This window comes from Brachypodium distachyon, chromosome 2, assembly GCF_000005505.3.
Source record: "Brachypodium distachyon strain Bd21 chromosome 2, Brachypodium_distachyon_v3.0, whole genome shotgun sequence".
NCBI lineage: Eukaryota > Viridiplantae > Streptophyta > Magnoliopsida > Poales > Poaceae > Brachypodium > Brachypodium distachyon.
In genome coordinates this window covers 14,919,104-14,931,381 of record NC_016132.3, presented here as the reverse complement: position 1 = coordinate 14,931,381, position 12,278 = coordinate 14,919,104, and the positions used below count along the sequence as shown (strand labels likewise).

At 46.8% G+C, this 12,278-nt stretch overlaps 1 protein-coding gene across 1 annotated transcript; it reads left to right on the top strand.

Moving 5' to 3' along the window:
* Positions 1 to 558: 558 nt before the first annotated feature.
* Positions 559 to 2,746, top strand: LOC100828080 (aldehyde oxidase GLOX). The gene has a single exon (XM_003567868.3). The coding sequence runs from the start codon at positions 908 to 910 to the stop codon at positions 2,744 to 2,746; it is 1,839 nt and encodes a 612-aa protein (XP_003567916.1). The 5' UTR covers positions 559 to 907.
* The last annotated feature ends 9,532 nt before the right edge of the window (positions 2,747 to 12,278 follow it).

Sequence of the window (12,278 nt, the reverse complement as noted above, 5' to 3'; positions counted from 1 at the left end):
GTAAAGTACATACTGGTTAGATTTGTCCTAGATGATCTCCACCCAAACGGACCGAATGAACATTTCAGCCAAAGCTATCTCAAATTTGACACTCTCGTGCTTGTGAGAATACATGTGTCACTTGAGAATTATAAGAAAACTGGGTTGTTATGTCACAAGAGTCATTTCTCATGCCATGCCACACACGACGCGCGGGCAAAAGATAGATCGAATTAAATAAGGTGTGACTATAGGTCACATGATTTCTAAGCAAAAGACTTAATTTACACGTCATTGGATTAAAGTTTAGGTGACATCTGCACTCCATCTTTTTCCACATGTTGTTGTTTGGACTAAGATCTGACGGACAAATGCGTCTATTGATTTCTAACTAAAAACATGCGACCTCTCAATCAAATTGAATTAAATATGTAATGAGCATATTATTTTTTTCAAACGACCAAGGCTTGCTCTAGTGTGGTACGTTTTTTCAGGTGTTTCTTAATCCGACTTTGTGAATAGCCATAGGTAACGGTACCTTTTAACGTGCACAAACAAACGGGGTCACAACGAGGACGAACGGTGGCCGGAGCACGGCGAGCCGGAAGACATGCAGGCGGCCGGTCACGTATACACGCACGCGGCTTAATTCTCTACCTATATTTGAACACCGCGTTATGCATGTCCCCCCGCCTCCCGCGCGGATTAAACCACTCCTCGCTATTTTTACAAAGAGGAAACGTTAATCAAGCGATCCGGCGAACAGATTTTAGCAAGGCGGCAGCGGCAGGACAACGCACGCCGGCCGGAGCTAGGGGAAGCTATCAGCTCTTGCAGCTTCCGTTGAATCCTTCCAATCAAGGGCCCGGCGATCGAGCTGCTCAGGGAGCTCCATTGATCGATCGATCGAGCTACCAGGGCTCCGGCCATGGGGTCCTCCAGCCAGGCCGCCGTCCTGGCCATGTTGCTCCTCATTTCCTCCTCCACAGCCCAGGCCTCCTTCTTCGACCCGTTCAACATCTTCCGCGCGGGGGACTTCTTCGGCGACGAGCCCACGCCCCCGACGCGCTCAGAACGCGAAGAAACTGGCGCGTCGGCGGACACCATGGGCCTCACCAAGGTCCCCCCCACGGGCGACCCCAGCAAGGTCTCCCAGGACACCATCGTGCTCCCCGTCGACACCGACGACGACAAGCCGGACGGCGCGTGGTCCATCGTGAGCGACAACTCGGGCGTGTCGGCCATGCACATGGCCGTCATGCGGCACGGCCGCGCCGTCATGTTCGACACCTCCACCACGGGCCGGTCCCTGATGCGGCTCCGACAGGACAACTGCCGCGTCGACCCTCGCGCCAAGAAGCCCGGCACCGCCGACTGCTGGGCGCACGCCGTGGAGTTCGACTACGCCCGCGGCGCCATCCGGCCGTTGAAGATCCTCACCGACACCTGGTGCTCCTCCGGCGCCTTCGACGCCGACGGCAACCTGGTCCAGACTGGGGGATACTTCGACGGCGACAAGGCCGTCAGGTACCTCAGCCCGTGCTCGAAATGCGACTGGAAGGAGCACCCGAGAAGCTTCGCGGACGGGCGGTGGTACGCGACGCAGCAAGTGCTCCCCGACGGGAGGTTCATCGTGTTCGGCGGCCGCCGGTCCTTCAGCTACGAGTTCGTCCCCAAACCCGGGCTAACCAACCATCAATCCATCCCGCTTCCATTCTTGCGAGAAACCACAGACGACGTGGAGAACAATCTTTACCCCTTCGTCAACCTCCTGCCGGACGGGAGCCTCTTCGTGTTCGCCAACGACAGGGGGATCATCCTCGACCACAGGGCCGAGCTCGTCATCCGCGAGGTCCCGCCGCTTCTCGGCGGTGCCAGGAACTACCCCGGGTCAGCCATGTCGGCGCTCCTCCCGCTTGACCTCCGCAACAAGCTCCACGGGGCGGACCCGGAGCCCGAGGTGATCATCTGCGGGGGCGCGCCGAAGACGGCGTTCAAGGTGGGCGAGAACAACACGTTCCTCCCAGCGCTCAAGGACTGCGCCCGGATCAACCTGGCGAACCCGGGCTCCCGGTGGGCCGTGGAGGACATGCCCGTGGGCCGGGTCATGGGCGACATGCTCATCCTCCCCACGGGGGATCTCCTCATCCTCAGCGGCGCCGCCAGGGGTTGCTCGGGCTGGGGCTTCGCCAGGCAGCCCGTGCTCACGCCGCTGCTCTACACCCCTCACGCGCCCATGGGGACCCGGTTCAGGCCCCTCGTGGCGTCCACCATTGCTAGGGTTTACCACTCCACGGCGGCGTTGCTCCCGGACGCGACGGTGCTCGTGGCCGGGGGGAACACGAACGCGGCGTACAACTTCAGCGGGGTCGACTTCCCCACCGAGGTCCGGGTCGAGCGGTTCGCGCCGCCGTACCTGGACCGGGCGCTGGCGGCGAACCGGCCTGTAATCGACGCGCTGTCGATGCCCGGCGACGGGATGCGGTACGGGGCCCGGTTCGCGTTCCGGTTCACCACGCCGGTGGAGCCCGTTGTGGAGGCGGATGTCAAGGTCACCATGTACGCGCCGCCGTTCACGACGCACGGGTACTCCATGAACCAGAGGTTGCTGGTGTTGTCTATGAGCTTGTTCGTGGCGAATGGGTTGGGATACGCTGTGACTGTTGACGCGCCCGGGAAGCCTGAGCTCGCGCCGCCTGGGTTTTATCTCCTCTTTGTTGTCGCTAAGGACGTGCCCAGCGCCGCCGCCTGGGTCAAGATCCAGTAGCGCTAGCTAGGATTATATTACTGTACATTTTGAAAGCATTTTAATTTACGTGCTTTTGGTGCTTCTAGCTGAGAAATACGTCCAACACGTCCGGAATTGCTTCTCAGCTTCATGTGTAAACGGGAGAAGTGTTTTTGAGATTGCTAGAAGAAACAAAAGTTGAAGCAGAAGCCTAAACAAACAGATTGTGTCTACATACATCTAATTTTTGACAAACTTGAGACATTTTTTGTTGAACGGAGTGAGTACGAAGGTTTTAGATAACCAAATAAACCAAAGAAGCAACATTGCGAGATCAAAGAGAAGACGAATACCACGAATGCCGTCGTGAGGAAAAAGCAAAAAAAATGGAGACAGAGCAAGGCCACTCGAGCCATTGCTTCTTTGTTGGGCTCTTTGCACAATGAAAAATTGAAAATTCTTGGGACATACCTTGCTGGTGCTTGAGCTATATATAATGTTCAAAACTAGTGTGTCTGATCTTCTATTTTATTTTTTGCTGTATCGAATTTGTAAGTAGAGTGTGCCGGTTTCTAGACAAATCGATGGAAAGGCCCATTGTTTCAAACAAATAAATTATAAGGGCAGAAATTGAATCAGATATCTTTGGATGAAATCACCAACTGCATTGATTGTATCTGGTGTGTAGATATATAAAAAATCTCTACTACTGCAGTAACGTGAAAAATCTTTGTATTAATACAATGGTCGTAAGTGTATCAATGCACAAGCTTTACAAATAGGGAGTGTCTCTTTCTCGGTCGCCTAACAAATAGTTATGTTTCAATCGTAAACATCTAATGAAGATTTTCTTATCCATCAGACCTATATTAATCTTATGCGAATCTCAATGATTGAATCAACGTGTTGTTATCATTGACTAAGAAATAGTTATTTCTCAGTTACAAATAATACTGACACTGATACCATTAGATCAACTATGGGAACAAAATTGGTGCTCCTGAGATCCATAATAGTATTGATCTTTTCACCTCAATGTTACTTACTTGCTTCTTTTCATTCATTATTTCTGGATCGATTGGTCGGTCTTGATTTACTCTATTCGACCCAAATAATTAATGAAAATTATTTGCTTATTTAGACGAGAGTCATTGTTCTCTAATGATTGTTTTCATCTTGTAATTAACATTGTTGTGATATACATGTATAGGTGGATATGATATGCATGTCTAGGTGCTTATGATTTGGCTGCTCTCAAGTACTGGGGCCCGATCACGATGATAAATTTTCCAGTAAGCATATACTCTTCCAGTTCCAGGTTGTCCATTGTTTCTGAAGAAATATTTGTAACTTAACAATATCTTATTGGTCACTGGTCAGTGATGAATGATAACCACATATTGTAGATTACTGAAGTTGTACTTAAAGGATGCATATATGTTCCTGTATATTTTTCAGGTAGATAACTCTAGAAGGAGCTGGAGGAGATGAAGCATATGACAAGGCTGGAGTTTGTGGCATCCCTCAGAAGGTGGGTTTGGCAAATTCATTCGCGGTTCAGTTAAAATATCGATTCATTTTCTTCTGTTATTTTCCGAGGGCACTACAAGCCATCTTTGAATATATTATCCCGCGAGCAATTCCTTATTTTACTCATTTCTATATTATCTCCTGAAATCTCATGGAGCACCTCAATTGATGAAAATATGAATAGAATTGATATTCATTTAGGTCATACCATTTCTGTAAATTAGACTTGAGATAATTGCACGTCTTTAGTCCTGTCTTTTGGAGTAATTTATTCTGACAAAAGCATTGAATTCATGTTACAGTGGAGTGCTTGGCATGCTGTTCTTTGTTCTGGAAAATCGAAGGTTTCTTTGGCTGGACGATCTTTTGGAGGATATGGACAATTATGTTTTCTTTTAGGCCGTGATAGAGGTGTGTCAATATCATGCGCTTCTCCCGGAGAAGTACCATTATTGATAGCTTCCTTTTCCAACAGCAATTTCCTAATTAGTTAGATATATGGACATATATGTCACGCGAATGACATTCTCTAGCACCACACTAGACGGTAATCAGTTCCGATACACAGAATCGCACAGAAGAGGGACGATCTGGAGGAGGAAAAAGAGATTACAGGGAAAGCACGCAGTGCTCTAAGAGTTCTGATTCTACACGCTGAGCTCGATGGAGACAATGACGATCATATACCCTAGCTGGTGTTTGTCCTTGGGCCATTTAATCACGGACTCTGGGCCTTCTTACTCGGGTGCCACGTCTGGGCTGCATAGGTGCTGGGCCTTCTTGTCCTCCTGGGTCATGGGCCTCTTGGGTCGTGACATTTCCCCCCTCTTTAGGAACGGCTTGTCCCCAAGCCGGGTGCAGAGGAAACTGCTGTTGCATATCAGTTAGGTTTTTCCAGGTTGCCAATTGTTCTGGTAACTCTCGCCACTTGATCAAAACTTGAGGAGTAGCACCCAGACCATGTTTGATGAGACGGCGAGTTAGGACAGCTTCAGGTAGAGCAATATAATCAGATCCATGCAAATGTTGGGAAGTTCCGGACATACCTCAATAGTAGGAGGGACAACCTTTTTCAAAACTGAGACATGAACTATAGGATGAATCTTGCTACTTGCAGGGAGTTGAAGCTTGTAGGCCACTCACCAATGCGCTGCAAGATACGGAATTGCCCAAAGTATTTGAAGGATAACTTTTGATTACTGCGACGAGCGACAGTCATCTGCACATAGGGTTGCAACTTGAGATACACCAAATCACCCACAACATATTCGCGTTCCAAGCGTCCTTTATCGGCTTGGCTTTCATACGCTGTGGTGCACGCAGCAAATGGTGCTGGATTACGTTGCTCATGGCTGCTCGTTCTTTGAGCCAGATATCTAAGTCAGGGACATTAGCAGGAGTTGGAGTCACCACACCCAGCTGCCGTGGGTGATGTCCATACAACACCATGAAGGGGGTGTTCTTCAGTGCGGAGTGGTATGAAGTGTTATACCAAAACTCTGCAAGAGGAAGCCACTGGCACCATTTGTTAGGGCATGAATGGACAAAGCAGCGTAGATAAGTCTCCAAACATTGATTTAGATGTTCAGTCTGTCCATCTGTCTCTGGGTGTCGAGCACTACTCATGTTCAATGTTGTGTCAGTTAACTTGAATAGACTTTGCCAGAAGTGGCTAGTGAACACTTTATCCCTATCAGAGATAATTGTTTCTGGAAGGCCATGCAGTTTGTAAATATGATCCACAAAAACCTGAGCTATATGTGGAGCCGTATAGGGATGTTTCAGAGGAATGAAATGGCCATATTTCTTGTACTTGTCAATGATCACTAGAATAGAATTGTAAGACTGAGAAGTTGGCAAACCCTCTACAAAATCCATACTAATGATGGACCAAGGTTGAGTTGGAATTGGTAAGGGATTGAGCAACCTAGGTAGTTTAGTGTGATCAACCTTAGCTTGCTGGCAGACTGTGCAGTGTTTCACAAAATCATCCACTGTGTGTTTCAGGTTAGGCCAAGCAAACAACTGTTTGATGCGATGATAAGTGGCTGTTGAACCAGAATGCCCACCAATGCCACCATCATGTAAAGCTTGTAAAATATGTTGCTGGGCCAGAGAATTGTTACCTACATAGATTCTGCCCTTATACCTCAAAAGACCATCCTGGAGAGTGTAAGGACCAGCAGTATCAGATGTAGTTGCTAATGCAGTGAGCAGGCCTTTGGCAACATCATCCTCCTGATAACCAGCTATGAATTGAGGAGTCCATTTGGGAATGCAAGTAGAGATTGCATTTGATTCAGTGATGTCAAAACACCTACTCAAAGCATCTGCAGCCTGATTGGTTGGTCCTTTCTTATATTGCAGCTTGTACTGAAGACCCAACAGAGTGATGAATGCTTTCTATTGGATTGGAGTACTGAGGCGCTGATCAGATAAATGGGCCAAGCTCTGGTGGTCAGTTCTAATGATGAACTCCTGGTGCTGCAGGTATAGCCTCCATCGTTTGACGGCCATGAGCATTGCCATACATTCCTTCTCATAAGTGGATCTACCTTGAGACTGTGGGCCCAAAGCCTTGCTAGGATAAGCAATAGGGTGCCCATCTTGCATCAGTACAGCCCCAATGCCATTGTGGCAAGCATCAATCTCTACTACAAACTATTTTGTAAAATTAGGAAGTTTGAGAACAGGGGCTGTGACAAGAGCTGTCTAAAGTGTTGTAAAAGATTGTTGCACTAAGGAGTGCCAAGAGAACACCATTCCTTTCTTGAGGAGGTCAGTCAAGGGTCTACTAATGATACCATAATTGCGAATGAAACACGTATAGTAGCCAGCCAGTCCCAAAAAGGCCCGCACCTGTTTTACAGTTGTTGGCACAGGCCATTGCTGCACAGCTTAACCTTCTTAGGATCCATGGCTACCCCATGGATACCAATGATATGTCCTAGATACTCCAGAGTCTGCTAGGCAAAGGAACATTTGGACAACTTAACAAGGAATTGATTAGCTTGCAATATGTCAAATACTTATTGCAAATGGTGCAGATGCTGAGACAAGGACTTGCTATAGATTAAGATGTCATCTACAAAGACCAGAACAAATTTTCTGATAACTTCCTGAAATATGATGTTCATGGTAGCTTGGAAAGTGGCTGGGGCACTTGTTAGCCCAAATGGCATGACCTTAAACTCATAGTGGCCATTATGAGTTTTAAATGCAGTTTTTGGTTCCTCTCCCACTGCCATCCTGATTTGATGATAACCTGCCCGCAAATCTAACTTTGTGAACCACTGAGCACCAGCCAGTTCATCGAGAAGTTCTTCCACAACAGGCATGGGGTATGTATTTTTGACTGTGATAGCATTGACCTGCCTATAGTCTACACAAAATCTCCAAGTGCCTTCCTTTTTCTTAACCAAGAGAACAGGAGAGGAAAAAGGGCTAGCACTCTGTTGAATAAGGCCTTTTTGTAACATATCATGAACTTGTTGTTCCAACTCATCCTTGAGCAGGGGTGATATTCTGTAAGGCCGAAGGTTGACTGGTTTAGCACCAGGCAAGAGAGGAATTGTATGGTCAAATTGTCTGGCGGGTGGAAGGGCAGTGGGTTCAGCAAATAATTGAGCATTTTGATCTAATAATGTTTGAACTGCAGGGGGAATTGATGCAGGTTGGTGGGAGGACAACTCGGAGCGGACAACACACAGATGAAGCACTTGTTCAACTTGGCCGTTGCTAAGTAGCTTGCTCAATTGGGGAGAGGTGATAGCAGAGCAAGATGTAGTGTCTATTTTGATCCCCCGAAGTGTTATTCGCTTGCCCTGGTGTTGGAACCCGAGTTTCTTTGTCTTCCAGTTGACAAACATAGGGCTGCAATCAGAAAGCCAGTCCATCCCCAAAATAATGTCATAATAACCCAATGCCAACACTCTCATTGATGTACTGAATGTGTGTCCTTGAGTCCACCACAGAACTTGGTTTACATAGTAGTGCTCTGCATAGGTTTTCCATCAGCAAGAGCAACTGAAGCGAATGCGGCAGCTTGAGCCGGAAACTTGAGTAAGTCCACCAATTGATCTCTGATATAATTGTGAGAACTGCCTGAATCCACCAATATGAGAACAGATTGTTTGCCAATAAAGCCTTGCAGTTTAATAGTTTTACTTTTTGCAGTGCCTTGGACAGCATCTTCAGAAATACTCATAAGTTATGTGTCAGATTCTGAGTCACTGGTTGGAGTAGTACTGGACGTAGGTGCAGCATTGGTATCCAACCGTAAGGCCTCTAACAATTCATCCAGGACATGGAGAAATACTTGTTCTGCACACTTGTGGCCTGGACTGAATTTGTCACCACATTTGAAACATAACCCTTTTGCTCGGTGCATAGCACGAAGGGACTCATATTTTCCAGGCAGAGATGGTTTGTCCAATGCTGGAGGTGGACCCAATAAGCCATCTGAGGAAGATGTTTTGATAAAGAACCGAGGATAATCCTTATGCTCAGACTTGTAATAAGGTTTCTTCCGCAGTAAGTCGAGTTCCTCTTCTTGGACAAGAGCAAGAGATACAGCAGCATCAAGTGTTCTAGGATGGTGTAATCTAATAGCTATGCGAATGTTGGACTTCAAGCCATTAACAAAACGATTAACTAAGAACACCTCATCATATCGTGGATTGTGCACTAAAACCTTGTGCATTAATTCCTGAAACTGCAAGTGATAGTCAGCTACTGTGCCGACTTGTTTGAGTTTGAATAGTTGTTCTAAGTGTGTCTCATACTTGTTTTTATCAAATTTCTCAAAAACAGCTAGAACTAGATCAGACCAGGAAGCAATTCTGTGTAGAGATTCATGACTCTGTAACCAGGATTTAGCTAGACCCTGAAAGTGTAAAGTGGCACAACTGGCCCAATTTTGGGGAGGAAAAGAAAACATATGAAAGTATTTTTCACAACAATCCTTCCACCATTTTGGATCTTCACCATCAAAGCGAGGGAAATCTGTCCTAGGCATTTTAGCATTACCAAATCGACTGCCAGTATGGGAACCCTCTCCATGCGCATCAATATCAGCATGAAAAGTAACATGTGGAGCAAACTGAGCACTAGCACGCTCACCTTGTTCCAGGGGACGCCCACGAACTTGGTGAGTTCGATTGGGATGCCCCTGGGTTGGATGTTCATCGCTGAAACGACCCCCCCGTACACGGGTTCGATCTCTGTGCTTTAGTGCTAGTCCCTGGATCGACTCACTAGCACACACAGTTTCAAGATGTAATATCATAGAACAAAGGTCTCAATATTACAACGAATCATCCAGAATTTAAAAGGTACTTACAACTCGCATAACCTCACGGGTTAGCTGGAAATAAAACAACAGTTTAGCAGCGGAAAGCGAAAGATACAAGGGCACATCAACACCACGGTGAGATCGTGTTGGAATGTAAGCCCGTAACCAAACAAGCAGAACGTACATCTTACTCGTCGTCGGAGCTTCCTGCATCGTTAAACGATGCAGCCACTAGGGTCAATACATTGAATGTATTGGCAAGATTCACTAGGAGTTATAATAGAACCTACCAAGTATATGCAGTATTTGGCAAAGTGGAGTTCAGGCTGTTTGCGTGGAAGCAGAACATAAATTACCCTATTACAAAGGAATGTTATAGTAATGTTAACTAATGGACACGGGGTAGACACACCCATGCTCCTATTAACCTAGAGTACATTGAAGTGGATTCTTCAAGTGCCCCTACCCTGTTCAAACCATTCATTTTATTTAAGAAATTAGAATGAGTGAGACTTTCCTTACAGCCCCAATATCTAGTTGCTCATGATTGTCCGTAACCGGGGACACGGCTAAGTACTTAGTTTGACACTCTCGAGAGGTTGTACACTTTATGAAAGGGCGCGTAGAGATAAACAAAAACTTTTCCTACGCAAACTCCCAAGATCTAGCCGAGGTAGAAGGCCACGAGGATTACCACTAGACGCGCAGTTGCGGATTATCGATGCGGCGCCTTGATGCAGTGCAGTCCCTCGATCCGATCCAGCTGATCCAATCCCGCGATCGTCGAAGTGCTGAACGTACAGCACCTCTGCCGGTATCCACACGTGCGAGGAGGAGCTTCGGCGGCGGACTGCTAGGTCCGGTGCGACGGTTGGACTGAATGGGGCTAGGGTTCTCAACGCATGAGAGTGGAAAAACCGTGCCCCTTAGGCATCCCACGCCCCTGCTTATATACCGAGTGGAAGTGGGCTCCAAGCCTTGTGGCCCATCCACCCTGCGAGTCCAACTCGCATTGTCAGCCCAATTCCAGTTCGGGTCCAACCCGACCAAATATTTGCTCCCGCTCTTAAGTGTGTGACCCCGCAGGCTCATGGCGACTTGGACACGATTGGAAGTCCGACTCTCAATCGATCAATCGGTAGCGGCTCCTAGCAGAACGTGCCGACTCCCAAGTACCATCGAGTCATGACGACGTACCTTCCAATGTGACATACGTCTTAGTCCCTTTTGCCTCACGATATATCTTGTCGAACTATAGGCGATTAATCGTCATCCCTTTAATAGTTCAACTCTCTTCTCGATCTGTGATATACGATTCATCCGACTAACTCTTAGTCGATCGACCCGGTTAACAGTTAACCAAGTCGCGCATGGCCATGCTTCCCGAATCATATCACTCGAGAGGGCCCAGAGAATATCTCTCCAGTCGGAGGGGCAAAATCCCATCTTGGTTATCCACATCACACAGCTTGATTCTCAGTCAACCCGAACTCTGCCTTTATAACTGCCCTGTTACGGAACAACGTTTGACAGAACCTAAGTTGGTGATCCACAACTCGGATTGTGCGATAACCTCAGGTCTAAGGATTACATTGATTGAGACATGCAAATGACGACCTACTCGTTGCATCTCAATATGGGTCAGTCCGACTCGCTAAACTCTTTAGCCGAGTCCGTGTAAGCTGGAATGACATCACCATGCCCATGACAAGTGGAACCGAGTCATCAGCCAACTTTCACATTAGTCTAGGTTATGTGTCCAGCACAACCTCAATGACTAAGGACAATTCAGTATGAACAACATGAATACATAGTTCCACAATCAAATCACATATTCAATGATACATATCAGATGTTCAAACAAGGACAACTTAATAATATTTATGAATACATTGGGAATTACATCATACATGATTGCCTCTAGGACATATTCCCAACACTTTACCCACAAGAAATCGACGTGTTAATCCCTTGCTGTCCTCAGGGTAGAGTAGCAACGACATCGATTACAGGAATTTTCAGACCATAATCATCCAGACCACCTGAGGGACCTATGTTCCCACCTACACGGCTACATCTGCACAATCCCTCGGATCCAGGATTATATGTCTTACATCCATCCTGGCAGAGCCCATATTACCATGTGGTTGTACTGGAAGCTACTAAACAGGAAACTAGTCCAGTCTCTGTTACCCCAGGTGGCATTCCACATTTGCAACGTAGGCGCTCCCCGAATCCACGGGAGAGACGTCCATGGACTATCTATTCCTGAATCCACAGGAACTCGACTCAGAGGGACCCATAGAAATGGACCTGACGCCGCTAATCCTCAAAATCTTCAAAGCAGCCCACCCAGGACGGTTCATTGAATTATTTGTTTTGCCTTACATCTAACAAAAACATTTCATATCGCCAAAGGCATAACAATATCATAATGTAGTTATTTCCCCCACGATACTACCATAGCCTAGCATTCAACTACAATCGATGGCAATTTAGTGGCAAGGTAATGGCGAGGGTAAACTAGACTACCTGGGATTTATAGCTAGCATAGAAGTACGAGTAATATTCCTGATGCAACTAATAAAACATCTAGTGCATAGTAAAAATATTCAGGAGAATGATCAAAGTGAACTTGCTTTGTCCAAGGTTGTGGTAGTTCTCACACTCTTCGCAACAACAATGATTACACTCCACACAATCTAAAATAAAAGAAACACACACACAATAAACACAACATTCAACACA